The sequence below is a fragment of the Mustelus asterias genome, chromosome 2 (assembly GCF_964213995.1).
Source record: "Mustelus asterias chromosome 2, sMusAst1.hap1.1, whole genome shotgun sequence".
In the NCBI taxonomy this organism is placed as follows: domain Eukaryota; kingdom Metazoa; phylum Chordata; class Chondrichthyes; order Carcharhiniformes; family Triakidae; genus Mustelus; species Mustelus asterias.
Genome location: NC_135802.1, coordinates 118,897,655 through 118,922,889, shown reverse-complemented (window position 1 = coordinate 118,922,889; position 25,235 = coordinate 118,897,655). Strand labels below are relative to the sequence as shown.

Here is a 25,235-nt window from a genome sequence, read left to right as displayed (position 1 = left end):
TTTGCACATTCTCCTCGTGTCTGCGTGGGTTTCCTCCGGGTGCTCCGGTTTCCTCCCACAGTTGAACGATGTGCGGGTTAGGTTGATTGGCCATGCTAAAAATTGCCCCTTAGAATCCTGAGATGCGTAGGTTAGAGGGATTAGTGGTTAAATATATAAGGATATGGGGGTGGGGCCTGGGTGGGATTGTGGTCGGTGCAGACTCGATGGGCCAAATGGCCTCTTTCTGCACTGTAGGGTTTCTATGATTCTATGAAAAGGCTAAGGGGGACAGGATTGAGATGCATAAGAATATGAGGGGTATGGACAGGGTGACAGCTCTCTCCTTGGTTGAGGGGTCAAACACGAGGCTGCATAGTTTTGGGGATCTGTGGTAGGAACCCAACTGTTCACATTATATATATTTTTTTAAACAAGGGAACTAAACACATCATCTCCAAATTTGCAGATGATACAAAGTTGACTGGGAGTATGATCTGTCAGGTGGTGATTTGGGCAGCCTAGTGAGTGGGCACACGCAGTATAATGTGGATAAATGCGTGGTTATCTACTTCAGTAGCAAAAATTGGAAGGCAGATTATTATTTGAATGGGTGCAAATTGCGAGAGTTTGATATTCAGCGAGTTCTTGGTGTCCTCTGGCATCAGTAACTGAAAGTAAACTTGTAAGTACAACAGGCAGTAAAGAAGGCTTTCATAGTGAGATGATTTGAGTATAGGAATAGAAATGGTTTCCTGCAACAGTATAGGACATTGGTGGGGCCACACCTGGAGAATTTTGTGCAGTTTTGGTGTCCTTATCTGAGGAAGGATGTTCTTGCGATAGGAGTGCAGCAAAGGTTTACCAGACTGATAGCTAGGATGGCAGGACTGTCATATGAGGAGAGACTAAATCGGTTAGGATTACATTCAATGGAGTTTAGAAGAGTGAGAAGGGATCTCATAAAAACTTTTACAATTCTAACAAGATTAGACAGGACAGATTCAGACTGTTGCTAATTATAGAATCATTATAGAATCCCTTTAGTACAGAAGGAGGCCATCGAGCCTACACCAATCCACCCAGCCCCTATCCCCGTAACCCCTCATATTTACCTTGCTAATCCCCCTAATCTACACATCTTGGGACACTAAGGAGAAATTTAGCATAGCCAATCAATCTAATCTACACATCTTTGGACTGTGGGAGGAAACCGGAATACTTGGAGGAAACTCATGCAGACACAGGGAGAATATGCAAACTCCACACAGTCACCCGAGGCCAGAATTGAACCCAGGTCCTTGGCACTGTGAGGCAGCAGTGTTAACCATTGTGCCACTAATGGTGGTAGAGTCCAGAACTAGGGGTCATACTTTGAGGATAAGGGATAAACATTTTAGGATTGAGGTGAGGAGAAATTTCTTCACCCAGAGAGTGGTGAATCTGTGGAATTCATTACCTCAAAGTAGTTGAGGCCAAAACATTGTGTGATTTCAAAAAGGAATTAGACATAGCTGTTGGGGCTATAGGGATCACGAAGTATGGATGGAGAGAGGCAGGATTAGGGTATTGAATTTGATGATCAGCCATGATCATAATGAATGATGGAACAGATTCAAAGGACCAAAAGGTCTACTCCTGCTTCTATTTTCTAGGCATGTTTCTTTGTAAATATTTAGGATCAGCCAGTTTGCAAAAGATTGACTCAAAATAAGGCAACTTGAGGTACTGGTAAATGTGACTGCAATCCTGTTGAACTTTTGATCGCTAAATCATTTAAAGAGAGCTGAGAGAATTTTATGTAATTGGTGCAATAAATAGCAACAATGGTGCTACGTGCCAGTGCTGTGCTAAAATGCAAGAAGAGCATGGGTGCATCAGGGCCTGTATCTGCCTTGTAGTTTAGGAGATGGCATGTACAGCAGAGTAAATTGAATATACCTTTCTATTGAAAAAGGAAAGAAGAAAACCAAATAGGTGATAGCATGGAAATAATTACTCCAAGGACTCAGAGATCAATAAGTTAAATCAGATGTTTAAGAAAACCTATATTTTTCTCCATGTGACACCTACATCTATTGCATCCCGTTCAAATACTCGGAGCTGAAGGAAGAGATCTAGTTTGATCTTGCGCTCCTGAAAAAGATCTTCCATCTGTGCCTGGGCTTCATCCAGCTGCTGAAGAACACTCTCTATATGATTAATGGAGCTGTTGTGTGGAGTCTTGTTGCTTGAAATGGCAGAATCCCTAACAAGAAGATGACAATAAAGTAACTGCAACCGGCAATAACACAATGACTAAATACATAATACATTTTGCAAACAAAACTCTTTAAAACCTTTGAAGTTGTTACTTCAAAGTCAATTAGCTTGTTGACTTTTCCATTTAGTATCCCATTACCCTATCAATAAGATATAAACATATTTCAAATGAGTAACATACTGTATTTTATAAAGAAAAATGCTGAAAGGAGAGGACAATGTGAGTGAGCAAAGACAATTGCAGGCCACTAGCAGCCCTCACTAATGTTGCTTTCATCTCCATTGGATCTTTGACAAAGGGTCATCTGGACTCGAAACGTCAGCTTTTTTCTCTCCTTACAAATGCTGCCAGACCTGCTGAGATTGTCCAGCATTTTCTCTTTTGGTTTCAGATTCCAGCATCCGCAGTAATTTGCTTTTATCCAGTGTTTGAACTAGATGTTGGGATTGTTTTCCTTATAGCAGAAAAGGCTATGAAGAGATTTGATAGAGGGGTTTATAATCATAACTACATGGAAAACAGGAACAGGAGTAGACCACTCAGCCCTTCAAAGATGCTCCACCATTCGTTATCACCATGACTGATCATCCAGCTCAATTACCCGAACCTGCTTCCTCCCCCCATATCCTTTGATCCATTTAGCTCCAAGAGTTATATCTAACTCCTTCTTGAAAACATACAATGTTTTGGCCTCAACTGCTTTCTGTGGTAGAAACTTTAACAGGCTCACTACTCTCTGGGTGAAGACATTTCTCCTTAACTCAGTCCTAAATGGTTTACCCCATACCATTAAACTGTGACCCTTTGTTCTGGACTCCCCTGTCATCGGGAACATCCTTCCTGCATCTACCCTATCTAGTTCTCTCAGAATTTTATAGGTTTCTATGAAACCTATAAAATTCTAAACTCCAGCTAATATCATAACTGACTCGATCTTTCCTCATATGGCAATCCCGCAATCCCAGGAATCAGTCTGGTAAACCTTTGCTGAACTCCCTCCACAGCAAGAACATCCTTCCTCAGATAAGGAGACCAAAACTGCACACAATATTTTAGGCACATGGGTAAAGAGTAAGATGAAGTGCATTGTTATTTGAAAAATCTGGTGCAGACTTGATGGGATGAGTGGCCTCTTTCTGCACTGTATTATCCTATTCTCTGCAACTGAAACAGCTAGTTTCTTCCATTCAGGTGTGGCAAGTTAAATACAGAGTCAAATTCTCTAAATTCTGCTCTATTTATGTGCCTCAGCCTTAACCTTAGCAGAGCACCTTCAACTGCACCTGTGTTCCATTTTTAATTTCCCATATTAGCTGCACAAGGACAAGGGGAAGTGCAAAATGAGGGACAATATTGTTCTTTTGGGCCCATGCTTGTAAAGAAATGCAATGATACTATCCAAATTCATTGAATGCAAGACACTCAGAACAATGGGCTATTTAAGGTGACTTAAGTCAAATCCCATTTTCGTTAGATAGAATTCAGGGATTTTTTTTAACCAGCATTGTTACTTCACTGGTTGAGAACAACCAACTCAACAAGTCCCAAATCCATAAAGAATAATGTTTCTATGGATGGCTTTTTAAAAATGAAAATCATATGCTTCTTAGATCACGCCTGGGCAGCATTGTAAAATAATGCTATAGAGGTAAAATAAATCTCTTGTGCTTGAACACAGAAGGCATGATATGAAAGAGAGCAAGCTTTCCATTTTAGCATTATGAAAAGGAACAAATTCTTGATGGCAATCTTCTTAATGAGGCATACAAAATCTACTGCCCATGAAATGTTATGAATTTTTACATAATATTGGATTTGTTCCAATATCCCAATACTTTATTCCACATTTTAATATGTGACATTTAACTCTGCCATCAGTTTACTGTCAGCGTATCTTTCATATATCAGCGGGAACAGTGGTTATAAAACTGGAATTAAAATCAAAGCATTCAGATCACCAATGCAACTAAATGCACAAAAGCAATATAAATTTCCAAAATCTGATCATTGCTTTAACTTCCTTCAGGTTTTTACATTTATTTTAGACTAAAAAAAAAGATGCTGTCTTTAAGATTTATTTATTCCGAGAGAAATACATTCCCGCCCTCCTTATTAAAATTGGAGCCGGAAATAAAATGCTGGAAATACACATTAGTTCAATCAGAGAAGGAAATGCTGGGCATTTTGAGCATTTTCACTCTATTTCAGGTTTCCAATATTTGGAGTTTATTTCTTTGTAGCCTCCATTTGATTAATCTCTGCATGCCAAGCACCTTGCCTTGCATAAACTCACAGCGGTGTGTGGAAGTAAATATTAGTGGTAAGATGAGGCATGAACATGTAGAGGGACTTACTCCAAGGCTTCTGCCATTCTGCTGGAATATGTACAAGTAGGTTGGGTTGATAAAGTTTCTCTCTCCAAGTCTGACTCCTGACCAACTGACTTTGACAAGATATTGCAGATTTTTTTAAAAATTGCACCTGAGACGTGAGTATTACTGTTAAGTCCAACATTTATTGTCCATTCCTAATTGCCCCTGAAAAGGTGAGCCACCTTCTTGAGTTCCTGCAGTCCATCTGGTGTAGGTACAGTCACATTGCTTTGAACAAAGGAGTATCAGGTTTTTGACCCAGCAACAGTAAAGGAGCTGCGATTCCACGTCAAATTGGCGTGGCTTGGAGGGGAACTTGCAAGTGGTTGTGTTTCCATCCATTCTTATTCTTCTAGGTGGTAGAAATTGCAGGATGAGGCCGCCTTGTCACGTTTTTGCAGTTCATCTTGTAGATGGCACACATTGATCTTGCTATGTTTCCTTGATGGAGGGAAGTAAATGTCTTAAGGTGTTGAATGGGGCACTAATCAAGCAAGCTGTTCTGTCCTGGATGATGTGGAGCTTCCTGAATCTTGTTGGAACTAGAGACTATTCTGTCACACTGATTTCATAGAATCACAAGAATTTAAAGCACAAAAAGAGGCAATTTGTTCACCTGTTCCTCAATAGCTGATGAGTGCAATCCAGCCTAATCCCATTTTATACCTCTACTCTTGCATTGTAGCTTATGGTCCTTCAAGTGCATGTACAAATATGTTTCAATGGGGCATTGGGGAGAGTTACAGAACAAAGAGATCTGGGGGTACATGTTCATAGCTCCTTGAAAGTGGAGTCACAGGTGGACAGAGTGGTGAAGGAGGCATTCGGCATGCTTGGTTTCATCGGTCAGAACATTGAATACAGGAGTTGGGACGTCTTGTTGAAGTTGTACAAGACATTGGTAAGGCCACACTTGGAATACAGTGTGCAATTCTGGTCACCCTATTATAGAAAGGATATTATTAAACTAGAAAGAGTGCAGAAAAGATTTACTAGGATGCTACCGGGACTTGATGGTTTGAGTTATCAGGAGAGGCTGAATAGACTGGGACTTTTTCCTCTGGAGCGTAGGAGGCTGAGGGGTGACCTTATAGAGGTCTATAAAATAATGAGGGGCATAGTCAAGGTAGATAGTCAATATCGTTTCCCAAAGGTAGGGGAGTCTAAAACTAGAGGGCATAGGTTTAAGGTGAGAGGGGAGAAATACAAAACTGTCCAGAGGGGCAATTTTTTCACACAGAGGATGGTGAGTGTCTGGAACAAGCTGCCAGAGGTAGTAGTAGAGGCGGGTACAATTTTATCTTTTAAAAAGCATTTAGATAGTTGCATGGGTACAATGGGTATAGAGGGATATGGGCCAAATGCGGGCAATTGGGGTTAGCTTAGGGTTTTAAAAAAAAGACAGCATAGACAAGTTGGGCCGAAGGGCCTGTTTCCGTGCTGTAAACCTCTGACTCTAATGTTTTATTTTGCCTCTACCACCCTTTCAAACAGTAAGTTCCAGATTCCCACCATCCTAAGTGAAAAACCTTCCCCTCTAAACCTCCAATAGTTTCTTCTAAATCTACACCTCCTGGTTGTGGCTGCCTCAATCAAGGGGAATAGAGCCTTCACATCAATTTTTTCTAGATCCCTTAATTTTATATATTTCAAATAGGGCACCTCTCAGCCTGACTAAGTCATCCTGACTCGAAGCGTTGGCTCTATTCTCTCTCCACAGATGCTGTCAGACCTGCTGAGATTTTCTAGCATTTTCTGTTTTACCTCTCAGCCTCTTCTGTTCCAAAGAAAACAATCCCAGCTAATGCAATCTTTCCACACAATTAAAATTTACTAGTCCAAATAGCATCCATGTGAATGTTTATATGCCCTCTCTAGTGCAATCGCACTTCCTATCGTGTGGTGAGCAGAACTCCATGCTTTCCCAAAGGTAGGGATCTCTGAAACTAGAGGGCATAGGTTTAAGGTGAGAGGAGAGAGATACAAAAGGGTCCAAAGGGGCAATTTTTTCCACACAGAGGGTGGTGGAGAGTGTCTGGAGCTGCCAGAGGTAGTAGTAGAGGCAGGTACAATTTTGTCTTTTAAAAAGCATTTAGACAGTTACATGGGTAAGATGGGTACAGAGGGATATGGGCAAAACATGGGCAATTGGGACGAGCTTAGTGGTTTTAAAAAAGAGGGCGGCATGGACAAGTTGGATCGAAGGGCCTGTTTCCATGCTGTAAACCTCTATGACTCTAATACTACCTCTCTCACTATATTAATTTCATTAAGGAACATTCCCAGCCTCAAAAATGGCAGTGTCCAGCACATCAGCACAAAAGACACGATTGAAGTATTTGGAATCAGCATCATCCAGAAGTGCTGAGTGGATGATGGAGGAGTCTGGTACATTGAATGCAAGGTATGATTTGGTAAGCATGACTATTTAAGGCGTTTGCTTGACTCATCTGGGTTGCTCTCCCAATTTTCATACAAGACCCTAGATGTAAGAGCGAATGACTGTGCAGGTTTGACGAGGCAATGTGCATTTTTATTGTTTCCAGAGCTGAGATCAATGTTGGGAATTCCATGCAGTTTTATTCTTATTCAACTTGTCTGCAGTGGTTTGATATAGCTGAGTGGCTTGCCTGGCCATTTCAGAGGAAAGTTAAGGGTCAACTACATTGCTGTGGATGTGGAATCATATCTAAATCAAACTGGGGAAGGATGGCAGATTTCTTTCCCTGAAGAATATTGGTGAACCAGATATATTTTTATTACAATCCAGCAGTTTCATGATCATCATTACTAAGACCAGCATTTTATTCCAGATTTAATAATTGAATTAAAGTTTCCTCAGCTGATGTGGTGGGATTTGTTTTTAATTGCATCCTAAAGAAAGAAGATAGCATTTTGAACCAAATTTCTCACTCCCTTGCTGCAGTTCAGTCTCAAAACCTTAACTTCTGCAATAAGCTATGTTTTTACTGTTGCTCACTTAACAACAATTTTAGGAGATTGCGTCCTTTGAATCAAACCCTCAGGTTTACACTGCTATAACAGCCTCACTATCCCAGTGACAGAAATGTACACCAGTTTTTCGCCCATCTACAATCTGCCACCAAGACAAGAGGAGGGAATTTAGCCATGCAAATTGGCATCAGGTTCTGGGAGTTCAAACCAAATGAAACACCGACGAACCTAAAATTGGTAAAAATCTGATTGCCAACCTCAATTGTTGGATTAGATCCTCCCCTTCTTTGATGACATTCACTGTCACTTGCAGGGTTGTCTGCTGCTGCTGCCCAAAGCGTTTGATCAAATCCTGCACTGCCTCCACTGATTCAGCATACACATCGTCCAGGAGTTCCTTCTGTAAATCCTCCAGCCATGTCCAGAGCTGCAAAACAGCAGACAAAACATTAATAAAGTGATTGAGGACAAATTTGAGGAGGAAAATATTCTGCAGCACACATCTCTGTAAAGCTCCAGTTGAACTGAGTTCCTACCACATAGGATTAGGATTTTCTTCATGTGGACCAGAGACCAGTCACCAGTTTTCTGAAAGAACAAGCCTATGCTCTTATATTTTCTGCTTTTCTATCAGCCAAATACAATGAGCAATACCTTCCTACTTAAAATGTATTGCAAAATGATCTACTAATGGACATTTTACAGCACCTAGAATAAAATTGCTGCTCCTATTTAATCAATATTATCACGTTATGAGGTTCAAAGCTCATGGTCATGGTTAAATTATTGAGATTGCATGGAGAACCAAGGGAGAAGCTTTGAAAAAAATGTCACAGGAAGAAAGGCATTATGGAATGGTATAATCCACGCTCAAATCTCCTATCCTGCCAAGTTCCTGGTGAACTGCAATGCAACATACAAAGTCCATGATAGGAGGAGAAGGGTGTTTCTTCAATACACTCTTAATTTCCTGCTAGCCGATGGTCAAAAGTCACACCATGTGTGATTTTGGAAAAAGGCTTCTTTTATTTTACTCATTCAAGCTCATTTCTCTTGAGGTGGTGGTGAGCAGCTGCCTTTTTGGACCCCTACAGTCCATGTGGTGCCAGTATACCTACAGTGCTTTGAGGGAAGAAGTTTCAGGATTTTGACCCAGTAACTGTGAAGGAACAGCGATGTGTTTCTAAGTCAGGATGGTGCTGTGGCGGTCCATTGTATCTGCTGCCCTTGTCCAGCCAAATTCTACTGTAACAGCTCCCCAAATAACTTTAACGCTTCCAACATGATAGAGACAAACATTCGTCCAGGAATTTCCTTACCTTGTTAGTAACAATCAAGGCTAATCCACAAAAACCTCTGGTCCCACCAGCTCCTCATTGTGGAGACTTATATTCCTCAACAAAACCTACAAAATATTGCTGAAGGTTTTAGTCAGCAGTCTGGATGCAGTTCCTTGACCACTAACAACAGCAGTCAAACAGTGTCACCATTCATATCCGCAGGATATGTTTCCAATTTCCATTACAAACATGGTCACATAAATTTCTAATGGAAAATTTTGACAGGACTTTTGCGCAGAAATGGGACTTCATAGAATCATACAGTGCAGAAGCTGGTTATTCAGCCCATCAACTCTGCACCGGCCACAATCCCAACCAGGCCCTACCCCCATAACCCCAGCATTTGGCCTAGCTAATCCCCTGACACTAAGGGGCAATTTAGCATGGCCAATTCACCTAACCTGCACATCTTTGGACTGTGGGAGGAAACCAGAGCACCCAGAGGAAACCCACGCAGACATGGGGAGATTATGCAAACTCCACAGACAGTGCCCAAGCCGGGAATCAAACCCAGGTCCCTGGCACTGTGAGGCAGCAGTGCTAACCACTGTGCCACCGTGCAGCCCAGTGACTTTCAATACATTAAACAGATATACTTAAGGGAAAATGAAATGTTGTCTCACCTCTTTGACATGGGTATGAAAAGAGACTGACATATCCAATAGAATCTTCCGCTGTTCCACTCTTCTGACAAAGTCCTGAATCCGATCTTCCAGTTGATGGGCTGCCTGGTAAATCTCTTCAGGGTCACACTCCCCAGTCTGAGCCAATTGCTCTGCTGCTTCCAGGAGTTTATCTGCATTAGTGTATGTATTCTAAAGAAGAAAATAATGTTTCTATATTTCCTGGTATCCATTCAATTGAACTCTGCAATGCAACATCAATTATACAAAATGTTGCTAACTCTCAATTGGAGCAGGTTTTTTTCATTCAAAACGTTAACTTTTGATGTTCAATTAGCAACTTGCATAGAAGCTTGGAGAATACACAAAGAAATTTGGACAGTTTTTGCTAAAAGATCTCCATTTTCACATTAATACTGGAAGTTTTCATCTCAGTTTAATTCTGGACTGAATGTTACAAAATACTTGTGCTCTACAGAATGACAAGGTGGAATTTGCATAATTCCTTACATAATGAGCTAATTTAAATTAAGCCACAAAAGGAATGAAGTGTATGAAAACTAGGCTTAGAAACATGAAGGAAGAAAGAGCAAATACACGAGTAAAACACACCTTCAATTAGTTTACACAAGGGCAAAATACTGCAGCAGTTGGAAGCCCGAAATAAAAATTGAAAATGCTGGAAATACTCAGCAGGTCAGGCAGCATCTGTGCAGAGAAACAAAGTTAACATTTCACACCAAAAGTTCTGATGAGGAGTCTTTTGTTAAATTGCAGACTTGGACAGATAGCATCTAGGAGTCCATTGATTCCATGTTTGAAGTAAGCTTCAAACAATGCGTAGGTATGAATTCCACAGAAAGGTGCTGTCTGGACATGTCAAATCCAGGAGGTGGCCACACACCCAGGGTGATTTATTTAGAACTTTCCAGAAGCTTGAGATAGTCTCTTGAACAAAGATCACCTGACCTCTCAGCAGCCACCTTGGGTCCTTTCTAAGTACAGTCCATTTAAATTCCAGAAATGTTAACTGGAAAACAGTCCATGTTTGAAGTTACAAATAGAATATACCTTCACTGAGCATGACACAGGGAAGGAACAGCATATACATTCTTTAGATTTAGAAAATATACAGGGATCCATAAAGATTTGGAAACACATTTGTTTCTTTTTTAAAGTTAATGACAAAGCCTTTTAACATTAATTCTGCACTGCGACCCGTTTTCCTGGTGTGGAACTCTGGACTCTGAAATTTTATTTTAAATAACACTTGGCCATTGTGATATTAAACAATGCTTGGCAATGAAAGCTTCCAGCTCAGTAACTGAGCTCTGCTGAGGCAGCAATAAAGGCATTTCAGTTGATCTCAGCTCCCCTGTTAGAAAAGAGGCAAACCTATCCATTAACTCCTGCTGGATTGTGTACATGTGTATAAGTCTGAATGCTTAGCACCAACAAAAGGCACAACTATGATTGAGCCAATGCATACGCATCTTCCCAGCCTGGGAGGAAATGCTGATGATCTGGGAAATAACAATATGAATATACTTGTATCTTTTGTACCCAGCCAGATTTGTTTTCCACCAAACACTTCAGGGCCCCATTGCAACATGGTTTCTTGAGGTCTGGATCAGGGCTCCAGTGTACTACTAAACCCACCAACAATGTTTTATATATTGTGTTCACTATTGTAAACAAATAAGCCAGTTGTGAATATCTAATGAATCCCACATAACGTACCATTATTCAATTCTTCTAGCCAGGAAATGTAAAACATTTGTCATTAGAGATATATGGCAGTGAAAATCTACACCAACCTTTGTACTGGTATTACATCCATAGGATTTTCAGTGTACAGCCAGATATTTGTTGTCTTTAAATAATGATGAAACCATTTTCAACCTACACCTTAAGTGTTAACTGTGTGGTGGACAGCTTGGACTAGCAATTCAGAAGTTTAAAGTTTAAATTACAATATTACAAGTTCTTAAAGAGAGTTTAACAAATCTGATAATGTGTGCTAACTGTAGGGTGGCAAAAAAAATGAAACAATGAATTTCTGCACAACTTCATCTGATTGCCTATTATTGTCTTTCCCTTCTGAGAAGATTTGCAAAAATCCCTACCTAGCTTGGCCCACATGTAAAACCAGTCTCATATTGTGCATTTGGCTAACAAAAGACAGCTCTAACAGTCCACCAAGTCATTCAATTATAAAACAATCTGAACTATTAACTCCTCAGCCAAAACAAGGAAATACTATAAATGATCTACAAGTCCATCCCAAGATCAATTTTTAAAATTCCTCTATTTGAGTCACTCCCTCAAAATTGTACAGTATTTTTAAAATAAAACCTTGCTTAAGTTTGTGTATTTAGACGGCCGATTCATGCTAAGCTGGGAAAACTTAAAAGAGTTTGGAAATTTAGCAAGTGTTAACAGAATAGCCAAAACTAAATATGAGCTGATTGAGGGAGAACCAGAATGGATTTGTAAAAGACAAATCATAACTAACAAAGTCAGTTTGAACTTTTTGAAGCAATAGCAAACATGGTAGACAAAGAACTGCCTGTACATGTTTATATAGCATATATGCAAGATTCTACAAAAGGGACTGTTGACAAAAGCATTTGGATTTTGAGGCTTGGATAAAGAATTGGTTAGGAGATAGGAAACAGAATAGGTATAAAATGATCTTGTACTCGAGTTGGCAGATATGATGAGTGTAGTAAGGCAAAAGCTCCATCTATAGTCATTATATGCTTACAGTACAGAAAATGCTCTTCAGTCCATCATGTCCATGCCAGCTCTTTACAAGAGTAACTCAGCTTGCCCCACTCCCCCGTTCTTTCTGTAGCTTGCAAATTTTCTTCCTTCAGGAACTTCTGCAATTCCCTTTTGAAAGTCATGATTGAAACTGCCTCCATCAGACTCTCAGACAGTGCATTCCAGATCCATAATTTCCTAGCTTTACACTTACCAATCCATTATATAAAAATCTAGTCAAATTAGCTAAACAAAATTTGTCATTAAAAAGTCTATGTTGGCTTTCCTTTATTAACCTCAACCTAAGTGGCTGTTAATTGTGTCCTGGACAATCACTACTAAAATCTTTCTCAACATGGAGATTAAATTTACTGGCGTGGTTGCTGCGTTTATCCCACAACCTTTTATTGTACAAGGGTGTAATATTTAATCATTCAGTTGTACAGAAATTGAGTATTACTGAAAAAAGACAGTTTGTTTATGTCTTTCATCTTGCGCTCATTGAAACAGTAGCAAGAACACCAGTCAGGGGAAACAACATCTTTATACTGTACAAGAGGCTGGTTGGCCATATAAGAGATTGTACTCTGACAAGTGGCCAAGTGGACTAATTTTGCGCTGTATATCGTGAAAACCCATGAACAGGCCTAAGGCCTCTATCTTCAGTCCCGAAAAGTGCCCAGCTAACCTCAAATTACCCTGGAGAGATAAGGTATCTCAAAAATTTGAGCAACCGGTGAGGCTAGCTGCATCATGCTGCTACTATGTCAGCAACACAAGTGGCTTTCGCCACTTACATGATGCTGCTGTCAAGCCAAAAATACATTCTGCCTATCACACAAACGAGTAATGTGGTATATGAATTTCAGTGCCAGTGAGATGCTAGGTATGTTGGCCATACGTCCCAAAGAGTGGAGATCGTATCAAACAGCATGTCTCTTCCACTATTCACAATGGGCAAAGTACAGATGGTACCCAACTAGCCCATGCTTGTGAAAGTCAAAACATAATGTTCAATATTTGATGTGATTCTACAAATGGACAGCACCTGCTAAGTCATTCTCAGTGTGCTAAAAATTATGCTGACAACTAATTTAAGTTTGTCAGTCGGATTCACAGTGTAGCGCATTTGAGTATACTGGAGACTACAAATATTAAACACAGCCCGCTGTTCTTTGCGGACACAAAGAACATGCACGCACATTTTGCTGTTTCAGCTAAGCATATCAAGAGAGAGCCATTCACTGTTTGATTCCTCAGGCCAATGCCTTGATCAATCAGAGTCAAATTGCCTGGTTTAAAATTTTAAACACTGCTTGCCAACCAAATGTCAGTCAACATTAAGTCGTTAATATTAAGAGGGTGGCACAGTAGCACAGTGGTTAGCACTGCTGCTTCACAGCTCCAGGGACCTGGGTTCAAATCCCGGCTCGGGTCACTGTCTGTGTGGAGTTTGCACATTCTCCCTGTGTCTGCGTGGGTTTCCTCCGGTTTCTTCCCACAGTCCAAAGATGTGCAGGCTAGGTTGATTGGCCATTCTAAATTGCCCCTTAGTGTCCCGGGATGCATAGGTTGGAGGGATTAGTGGATAAATATGTAGGGATATGGGGATAGGGCCTGGGTGGGATTGTGGTTGGTGCAGACTCGATGGGCCGAATGGCCTCTTTCTGCACTGTAGGATTCTATGATTCACAGCTCCAGGCACCTGGGTTCGATTCCCAACTCGGGTCACTGTCTGTGTGGAGTTTGCACATTCTCTTCGTGTCTGCGTGGGTTTCCTCCGGGTGCTCCGGTTTCCTCCCACAGTCCAAAGATGTGCGGGTTAGGTTGATTGGCCATGATAAAATTGCCCTTTAGTGTCCTGAGATGCGTAGGTTAGAGGGATTAGTGGATAAAATATGTAGGGATATGGGGGTAGGGCCTGGGATTGTGGTCGGTGCAGACTCGATGGGCCAAATGGCCTCTTTCTGCACTGTAGGGTTCTATGATTCTATGAACATTAACTGGTGTATTCTCCCTGGCAACACCTCCACCAATCAGAGTCCATCTGCCAACCAATCAGCACTGGCTTCTCATCCAGTATAAAATTGTTTACCTTGACATTGATATTCTGGTGATTGTCCCTGCAAGTGATGAGTGCTGGATGAAAATCTTTGATGAAATGTATTTTTTCAAGTGGTGTAATATTTGCAGTTTTACAGTACTCTGGCACCACCCCCATATCGAAGAAAAATTGGAAGATTATGGTCAGTATCGCTGCAATTTTCCACCATTACTTCCCTCAGCTTCCTTGAATACATCCCAACTGGTCTTACTGATTTATTAACTCTAAGTACAGGCAGCATTTCTAATTATTTTTTAGCTCATCCAGTGTCCAACAGATTAACATGATGCATCTAATGTGTAGTTGAAGAGAGACAACATTTGCTTTTCTTTTCAACCTACATGGTTGGCTACCACCAATGTGTAAAAGAGAGTCCAATGAGTAAGTTTCTCTGTGTCAGTACTCAGCAACCGCATTGGCAAGTCCTCAGGCTGTGCCGCTTTGTGAAAACAAAGGTTGGTGAAGACAAGATCAAAAACAATAATCAATAACGATAACACTAAACACCCCTAAATGGAGTGACTCAAATATTATGTGGCAGTAGCAATAACAAATTGCATATTTTAGACAAAATGTAGTCATCAAACTGAATGTGTGATAAAATTTAGTTGGTGACAGATCTGCAGAAAATGCTGGAATGACAAATTTTATCTGAAAATATCGGTTCATAGTTTTGGTGTAGATTTTTTTCTGTTTCTACGATTTTGTTTTTTTTAATTTGAAATCGTTAGTAAATGTAGTTTTAGAGCCTTTACCAACGGTTACTGAAAAAAATCTTCAGTTAATTAGATTTTTAATTCAATCACCTGGGGTCATCTGTCACCAGGTGGTGCTGTAGTAACAAGGCATCTTCCCAAAAATGGAAGAAAGACTTTTAAGGAAGGTTTTTGTCGTTACTTAAGTAGCAAGTGTGACTATTTGAAATCAGTTCTTTAAACATAAAGAAAAATACTGTGGGACACAGAGAGAGATATGGAGGTGAGAGAAAATAGAGAAAGTGAGAGACTTACATTTATATCTTATTCTTCATGACCATTGGACATCTCAAAGTGCTTTACAGCCAATTAAGTACTTTTTGAAGTGTATTAATTGTTGTACTGCAGTGACATCATGCAGGAAACACAGCAGCTAATTTGCATTCAGCAAATTTCCACAAACATCAAGGTGATCGTGACCAGTGATGTTAATTGAAAAACAAATAAGGCCAAGACACAGGGGAAAACTCCCCTGCTCTCCTTCGAAGCAGTGCCTTGAAGTGTTTTTACATCCACCTGAGCATACAGATGGATCCTCAGTTTAACATCTCATCTGGAAATCAGCACTTCCAACAGTGCAACCTTCTCAGTAGTGGAGTGTCAGCCTTGACTTTGTGCTCAAGCCTTGGAGTGCGACTTGAAGCCAGAGGCAAGGATGGTGTCAACTAAGCCACAGCTGACACCTGGATGAAAAAAAAGAAATGATTTTTCAGGTTGATGCGGTTTCTTCAAAACTGGAGAAAATGGGGATGTAACAGATTTTGAGCAAGTGCAGAAGTAAGGAAAGGAGTGGCAGGGGATCGAAACAGGAAAAGCAACATGGAAATCCATCATCCATTAAGTTCCTAGGAGTTCTTGAGGATTGCCAGCATAGTCGATGTCTTTCTCTTCTCTGCCTTTTAAGTGATAGGGCGGCACGGTAGCACAGTGGTTAGCACTGCTGCTTCACAGCTCCAGGGACCGGGGTTCGATTCCCGGCTTGGGTCACTGTCTGTGTGGAGTTTGCACATTCTCCTTGTGTCTGCGTGGGTTTCCTCCGGGTGCTCCGGTTTCCTCCCACAGTCCAAAGATGTGCATGTTAGGTTGATTGGCTATGCTAAAATTGCCCTTAGAGTCCTGAGATGTGTAGGTTAGAGGGATTAGCGGGTAAATATGTAGGGATATGGGAGTAGGGCCTGGGTAGGATTTTGGTCGGTGCAGACCCGATGGGCCAGATGGCCTCTTTCTGCACTGTAGGGTTTCTATGATTCTATGATGTTGAACTGGGTCTAGAAGAATTAATCCCCAGAAGCCAGGGTAATACTGTGCCAACAAAGACTCAAATTTTCCAATTTTTATCCTTCTCCATTGGCTATAGGGTGAAAGTCATCTTGTGCCATCCCACCTCTTTAACTTAGCCGTAGAGACTTGCATTCCACTGCATACAAATAATAATACATTTCCTCTAAATATAGTCACAAAGTTACATTCTCTTGCCAAGATATTTAACCCATTCCCACAAATATTAAAACCATTAACAAATGTTAAAAACACTTCCAATCATAACACCAGAAAATAAAAGTTTCCTTCTGATATAGGTCAATTAAAGCAATGCATGGTTTGTTTAAACATAAGGTATCATTCGAAGAACAAACTACTTTTAACCATGTTTTCATACAAAGCTGCTGAATACAACTATGAGGCAACTTAAGTTGTAAAACAATTAAAAGTTGTTTCCCAACTGCCATTATCTCACTAATACAAACTCAAACTGAACTCTAATTTATAATGTGGTTAAAGAATAAAGTCCAAATGTGTTACAGATCAACAACTAACCCTAAAAATAAGTAGAATTGTCAAAATCCTACATTACTTTAAATTCTTACTGAAATGCTCGACAGGGCAGCACGGTAGCACAGTGGTTAGCACTGCTGCTTCACAGCTCCAGGGACCTGGGTTCGATTCCCGGCTTGGGTCATTGTGTGGAGTTTGCACATTCTCCTCGTGTCTGCGTGGGTTTCCTCCGGGTGCTCCGGTTTCCTCCCACAGTCCAAAGATGAGCAGGTTAAGTTGACTGGCCATGCTAAAAAACTGCCCCTTAGTGTCCTGAGATGCTTAGCTTAGAGGGATTAATGGGTAAATATGTAGGGATATGGGGGTAGGGCCTGGGTGGGATTGTGGTCGGTGCAGACTCGATGGGCCCAGTGGCCTCTTTCTGCACTGTAGGGTTTCTACGAATCTATGACAGACTCATCTTTTCATAAGCAGCCTGGATCGGAGTGTTATTTGGGAGGTCAACATTTGTATATCAGAGAGAAAACAATGGAAGAGTTTCTGCAGGAGGGGTTAGGGTGTGGAAGAGGAGGGGGGAAATTCCATCTATAAATTATTATGCTTCAAAGTAGTATTTTCTTCAGGGCAGAAAATCCACACAAAATGTGAACTCCCACAGGAGTAGAAATAAGAATAGTAATTTACAAACAAAAACGTTTCTTCAAAAACATACAACTTGAATTGATTTCTGTGATGGAAACAATTTGCTTCTGTGCCTTAGATGTACTTTTAGGTGTTCTCTGTAGTGTGCAAGATGGGTATTTTTTTGAAGCAGCCTTTTAATAAAGCTTACAACTTGTAACTTCCTGTTGAGTTTAACTTTTGTTTAAAGGAAACAAAATTATCACAAACCAATAACTTTATGAGCAGTGAAATGACACAGAATAAACAAAGTTTCAAAATGAGCACTGTAAAACTGCGACAGCTGTAGGTTGATTTTTATCAACCTTGCTCAATGGTAGCAGCCTCGCCTCGAATCTAGTGGCAACTGGTGACTTTTTTTAAAAACATGCTATATGTATGTTTAACCAAGTTAGCTTAGTACCATGTTGTGTTTGCAAAGTAAAAGCAACTATCTTATAACTCAAGCATAGATCACCACCAACCTGTCCTGATCCCTCCACACTGATGCTATAGTTAAGAAAGCCCACCAATGCCTCTACTTTCTCAGGAGGCCTTGTAAATTTGGCACGTCCACTATGACTCTCGCCAATTTTAACAAATGCACCATAGAAAGCATCCTTTCCAGATGTATCACAGCTTGGTAGGGCTCCTGCTCTGACCAAGACCGTGAGAAACTACAAAGGGTTGTGAACGTAGCCCAGTCCATCACACAAACCAACCTCCCATCCATTGACCATGTCTACTCTCCAGCTGCCTTGGCAAAGCAGCCAGCATAATGAAGGACCCCACGCACCCCGGACATATTCTCTTACACTTTTTTCTGTCGGGAAAAAGAGACAAAAGTCTGAGATCACAAATCAACCAACTCAAGAACAGCTTCTTCCCTGTTGCCATGAGACTTTTGAATGGACCTACCATATATTAAGCTGATCTTTCTCTACACCCTAGTTGTAGCATTATATTCTGCACTCTCTCCTTTCCTTCTCCCCTATATTTGTCTGTATAGCATGCAAGAAACAATACTTTTCACTGTGTTCCAATAACAAATCAAATCAAATAGAGCTGTGCAGAGGCTTGCCTTTGTACATTCTGCTGTATCCCAAATCTTCCTCACAATGCTAAGCATTTACTTCCTTGTCCATTGATATATCAGTCTCTACTTGTCCTACTGGGGTATGTAATAATGCAGTTCACAAGTCGCCCATCTCTGCCCGGCAACAGCACATCCAAAGCCGAAAACTTTACCCTTGCATTTTTCATCTACAGACGCCGTTTTGCCAATCAGTGGAGAGAGAATGCAGCTTAACATTTTGAGTCTGGATCATCCAGGGTCATCCAGACTTGAAACATTAGCTCTATTCTCCTTTCACAGATGCTGTCAGACCTGATGAGATTTTCCAGCATTTTTTGCTTTTGTTTCAGATTCCAGCATCTGCAGTAATTGGCTTTTATCCATTTTGCCAATGCTTTCATTGCCAGCCTCCTTCCTCCATTCTCCACAAACTTCAGCTGATCCAAAATCAGCTTCCCATATCCTAACCTGCACAAAATCACCAATTACCTCTGAGTTCACACGCCTACACTGGCTTGCAGTTAAAATGTATTCCCAGTATTTCAAACTTTCCAGCAGTTCAGAACATGTAAATAGTGACTTAACTACACCCTTTTGTATGGATGATAAATTGTTTCTGTGTAAAAAGAATGCACGATTTGAAAATATACCTAAATTAGTATTGTTGACAGCAAAATTGTTTTGCTACCAATTAAGTATAAAATGTACCTTAATGAATTCCAGCTTCAACAGAAGGGAGAAATAGAATTAGAGGGGAAAATAATGCCCAGAAGGGAATGGGAGAGAAACAAGAATATTTGGAGATATATGACAGAAAAAAGCAATGGGAAAATTCCAAAGAAGTCTAACAGAGGGAAGGCAGATTAGTCTTCATACAGCTCCAAAGCTTGGACCAGGTCAGAAAACAAAGCTACGGTGAAAATATAAAGTTGTTGTTGGAATATGACTGTGAGAACTGAACTCGGAAAGACAATATTTGCCATTATTTTTTGAGAGAGAGTTAAGCTTCTCAAAGTATTTTAAGTGTTCTAAGTTGGCTTTGTACATGCTGGTTATGGCATTGTGTAAGCGACTTGTTGACATTATTCTCTGATCATGATTCTCTCGAGAAGTTCCTTTATATTTTATTTCAATTTAAAAAATATTCCCCATAAGAACCAGCATTTTGAATCACAATGTTTCTGACCATAAAGTAATAGGGAATGATGGATGCAATCCACTCTATAATGATGTCAGCCAGCTAAATAATATGGAGGAAAGTGAAAATGCTGGCTTGGGACAAACGAGTACATTTTAAAGCAATTATTTCTTCAAGAGTATGGAGGATACAGTGCAACTACTTATTGTTACATATGGGGGGGGGGGGGGAATAGATCACTACTGCTGTGGAGGGAGGGGTGGGGGGGGGGGAGGTGGGGCTGGAGATCGGAGAACTCTGGGACAGGGGGAGGGGCAGCAATGTGAAGGTTCCGGGCTGTCCAGCAAACTGCAATCTGACAGGTCGGGGTCACTGGGCATGCGCAGAGTTCCAGAACTGTCAGACTCTGGCGTGAATAGCCCCCGCTCTGGCCGCCGAACTTTTAATGAGATTGACGATTGTGACCTCTGCAGGGCACAAAGCGTGGGAGATTTGGGTCTGAAGTTGAGCTGAAAAAACAGTTGTGATTTTTACACCAGTTTTCTCGCCAATTTAGCACTTTTAGGAGAATCTCCCCCCCCGTGTTTTTCATTGAGGAGAATAGTGATGTACATGTTATGAAAAATTTGCTTCTTCAAGATTATATTGATTTATCCCTTCTTCTCTAAATTTGCACAAACATTACCAAAATATTAGAAACAGGGAATTGGAGGTAACTTTATCAGTGAAGCAGAAATAGGAACACTTGCATCAGCTCTGCAAAAATCACTAAAATTTAGTAGTAAGACCGTTTCTTGTTTCTGTGCAACTGCTAGTAAATTCAATAAAAATAAAATATGGAGCAAAGGAAGTATAAACAGCTGAGCTAAAGTTAAAAAAGAATATACAAATTAAACACAGGGCTCTCAAAACACTTAGTAGTAAACTTAACTAATCTTAAAAAATGTGCAAAATAAAACCAGCATTTATGGGCGGCACGGTAGCACAGTGGTTAGCACTGCTGCTTCACAGCTCCAGGGACCTGGGTTCGATTCCCGGCTTGGGTCACTGTCTGTGTGGAGTTTGCACATTCTCCTCGTGTCTGCGTGGGTTTCCTCCGGGTGCTCCAGTTTCCTCCCACAGTCCAAAGATGTGCGGGTTAGGTTGATTGGCCATGCTAAATTGCCCCTTAGAGTCCTGAGATGCGTAGGTTAGAGGGATTAGTGGGTAAAATATGTAGGGATATGGGGGTAGGGCCTGGATGGGATTGTGGTCGGTGCAGACTCGATGGGCCAAATGGCCTCTTTCTGCACTGTAGGGTTTCTATGATTCTATGATACCAGTTTCCCTCAGATATTCAGTAGTCTCAGGAATTTGGTAGAAATTAGAGTTATGCATGGAGGGCGAAGGTAGGAATATAGTAGAATTTGAGTCAGAGAAAGAAGAGTGCTGAAAACATGAAATAAAAACATAATTCTATAACATAAACCCATTCAAATTTTTTAGTGCATCTTCACAGGCACACTTTTTTACCCTTTGGGGAATAGTGGGGGATGCGGTGGAAAGATTTCCAAAGCTGATTATCAGCCCGATGTGATCACTATGATTACACCTTTCTCTGGCTAACAAGTCCACTCGGGACTTCTGATCCAGTATTAGGCACGTTATCACTGCACCACAAAGCCTCCTACAGTTGTTCTAATAGCATCTCGGGATAAAACATATTTGTTTTCAGATATAATTGAGCTCCTCTGCATATCCAGCATTCATTGCTGAATTCAGCTGGCAATGCAATCACCAACAACCTTGTGCATCTCTTTGAAAAATTCAAACACTTAGCTCTTCACCCTCCAAACCTGCATGTGTAAGGATATTTATTATAGGCTTTGTGTATCCTCACCTGTGCAACTTCTTCAAAATCCTCATGCCGTTTCTGTAAAGCCCTGGCCCTGTGAAGCGACTTCCCAACTCCAGTGTGTTTGCTGAGAAAAGCCTCTCCGTGATTTTCAATCCAGTCCAATACCTGCAAAATGTAATGAAAGCACTGGATTAGGAACACACTATCAGATGTTTTGACCAAAGCAATGATCATAAAATGAAAGCAAAATACTGCGGATGCAGGAACTTTGAAATAAAAACAAGAAATGCTGGAAAAGATAAGCAGGCCTGACAACATCTGTGGAGAGAGAAACATAAAGTGAATTCTGGTGAAGATTAATAAATTCTCAGTTTTTGTAATAAATGCAATGATCAACTAAGAAAAAGAACATTCTTAATCAGATCAATCTCTTTTTATATACATCAACCAAAGTTGACATGCTCGAAGGCTGCTGTAATGAAGAGACCAAAACAATGACAACAATGATAGTATAGGACTCATTGGACTGAACTTAATGCTGAGAGTGGTGGTCTCGACATTGAGCTGGAAAGCCATGAGCAACATCCCCCGGAGCCCCTCCACCCACCACCAAACCCACCCCTGGAGCCTGCAGGGAGGCTCCTTGCTTTTACTGGGCTGTCTCTCCACACGGAGGAAGGTTGCCTCCCCCACTAGTAATGACAGAAAGTGGCCCTTAATTGCCTATCTGCAAGCCTCACTTAGTCTCCAGGTGGGAAAGATGACCTCGACCTTCCCCATCTCTGACTTAACTATACAGTGTTGGGAAGAGGACAGGCAATCCATACCTTCCCTTCCAATTCCACACACCACCTACTCCCACCTCCAGGTGGCTCCCACAGACTGGATTAAATTCCACCCATATAGTTCAACATAGAAAAAACTCCCAAACATACTCTCTCTTTAATTTGGGGTATTACAGATGATATATTTGCTGAATGCTGGTCAGACCATTGGTACGTCAGATTCATCATGTTCTTGAAAATAAAGAACTAAAGTGCTATGTCACAGTCAAACCACAAAGGAAGCTTGATGCGACTATTCTAAAAGAAATAGCCCTGAGACAGGAACTGGATCAAAAACATGGAAGCTTCTTGAAAGTAATTAAGGGATGTCACTCACAGCATGGTATGTCCTTGATTAATGAAGCAGAAGCACCAAGGTTGGTTCAACTAGAATGACCAGGATAGAGCCAAGTTACTAGATCATGTACATAATACTCTCAGACCTTCCATATCTGACAAAAAAATCACCAGCAAAGCCAGATCAGATCAAGCAAATACACACTGCAAGTCAATCTAAGACAGATTGGAGACCTTCATGGAGAGTCTTCAGGTTGTGTTTATTAATAGCTTCCTGATGATTATGAATGCTCCTTCCCTGACTAACAATCACAAAATTATTCCTTATCTAACACTGAGATTCTGGATATACTGAATTTGTAAGATGAATGACAATCCTGTTGAGAATAACTGGGAAGAATTTTTCCTGCAGTGGAGATAAGTAAAATACCAGGATGATTGTCACAGGTGGACTAGCTTCCCGTCTGTTTGTGCAGCTGAGTTATGGAAGCATCCTTGTAATTTTGGCACACTATACTGTAACTCTAGATTAAGCAGAAGAGACCGAGTTTCCTAACCATTTGAGTTCTTCTGTACTTGACTACTTAAGATGGAATGTCATTGATTTTAGGAGATCTTTTCAGCACGCCAAATCCAAAAGAAGTCCAAAAAACAAAATAAGGAATGCTACATGAAGTTCCTTGACCTGACCAAGGCGTTCAACACAGTAAACCATAAAGGACTGTGAAAGGTGCTGCACAAATATAATTTCCTTGAAAAGATGATCAGGGTTATCCACTCATTTCATGATGGTGTGATAGCCAATCTGATGCAGAACATTGCCCTATCAAATGCCTTTCCCGTCATCAATGGCACCAAACAAGGCTGCATAACAGCTCTAGTTCTGTTTGTCATCTATATTTCCACCATGCTCTCGATTGTAACAGCACAGAACAGGGCCATTTGCTCCATGATAGCTCCCTGTAGAGTATTCCAATCATTTCCATTCACTTGCTCTATCCCCGTATCCCAGCAAATTTATTTCCCTCAAGTGCCCATCCAATTTTCTTTTGAAATCATTTATCATCTCCATTTCCACCACCATTGTGGGCAGCAAATTCTAGATCACTACCACTCAGTGTTTCCAGAAAAGTTCAGGCTCATGTCCCTGCTGCACCTTTAGCCCAAAACTTGTATCACCTAATTCATGCATCATCATCCAATGGGAATAGCTTTTATTTGTCTACCTCATCTAGACTTTATAATCTTATCTACCTCTAGCAAATCTTGCCTCAATCTCATTGGCTCCAAGGAGAACAATCCCAGTTCTCCAACCTAAGTTTGTAATTACAATCCCTCAACCCTGGAACCATTCTGGTAAATTTCCTCTGCACCCTTTCACGGAATCTCACATCCTTCCGAAAGTGTGATCAGAACTGGATGCAATATTCTTAATAGTGGCCATTATACAGGTTCAGCAAAACTTTCTGCATTTTTATACAAGACTTCTATTTACAAAGTCCAAGATCCCATAGGTTTTGCTAACTACTGTATATGAATCTTACCTTAATTTATTTAAAACAATGCCATTTATATATTGCTTCTCCCTATCCCTTCAACTAAAATGCACTGCCACACACTTCTCTGTATTAAAATCCATGTGCCACTTGTCTATGCATTCTATTAGTCAATCCTTTTTTTATTCATTCATGAGATATGGGTGGCATTGGCTAGGCCAATATTGATTACTCATCCCTAACCAGGTAGTGGTGAGTCACCTTCTTAAAGCACTGCAGTGCATGTGGTGTAAGCACATCTATAGTGCTGTTAGGAAGGGAGTTCCAGAATTTTGACACAGTGACAGTGAAGGAACTTATTGCTTCAAGTCAGAATGCTGTGTGGCTTGGAGGGGAACTTGCAGGCTGTGGTGTTCCATGTGTCTGCTGCCCTTGTCCTTCCAGGTAGTAGAGGTCATGAGTTTGGAAGGTGCTGATGAAGGAGCCTTGGTAAATTGCTGTTTTGCATTTTGTAGATTGTACACGCTGCTGCCACTGTGCATTGGTGATAGAGGGAGTGAATGCTGAAGGTGGCAGGTGGGGTGTCAATCAAACGGGCTGCTTTGTCCCGGGTTGTATTGAGCTTCTCGAGTATTGTTGGAGCTGCACTCATCCAAGTAGGTGGGGTGCCAAACAAACGGGCTGCTTTGTCCTGGATTGTATCGAGCTTCTCGAGAGTTGCTGCATTCATCCAAGCAGGTGGAGTGTATCCCATCATTCCATCCTGACCTGTGCCTTGTGAAAAAGCTTTGGGAATCGGGAGGTGAGTTACTCGTGCAGAAGTCCTAATCCCTGACCTGCTCTTATATCCACAGTATTTATATGGCCAGTTCAGTTCAGTTTCGGTGAATGGCAACCCGCAGTACGTCCACAGTGGGGGCTTCAGCGATGGCATTGCCACTGAATGTCAAGGGGAGCTAGTTGGATTCTTTTCTGGAA

The 25,235-nt window shown here is 41.0% G+C and overlaps 1 protein-coding gene across 3 annotated transcripts in view; it reads right to left on the bottom strand.

Moving 5' to 3' along the window:
• LOC144510730 (triple functional domain protein) overlaps window positions 1-25,235 on the bottom strand; it is a 589,246-nt gene that overhangs the window by 273,455 nt on the left and 290,556 nt on the right. For all 3 annotated transcript variants that reach the window (XM_078240506.1, XM_078240513.1, XM_078240521.1), the window contains 4 exons: window positions 21,683-21,805; window positions 9,533-9,724; window positions 7,827-7,996; window positions 2,053-2,227 (listed from right to left, as the gene is read on the bottom strand). In XM_078240506.1, the coding sequence (XP_078096632.1) occupies window positions 2,053-2,227; window positions 7,827-7,996; window positions 9,533-9,724; window positions 21,683-21,805 (660 nt within the window). The remainder of the gene's footprint in view (window positions 1-2,052; window positions 2,228-7,826; window positions 7,997-9,532; window positions 9,725-21,682; window positions 21,806-25,235) is intronic.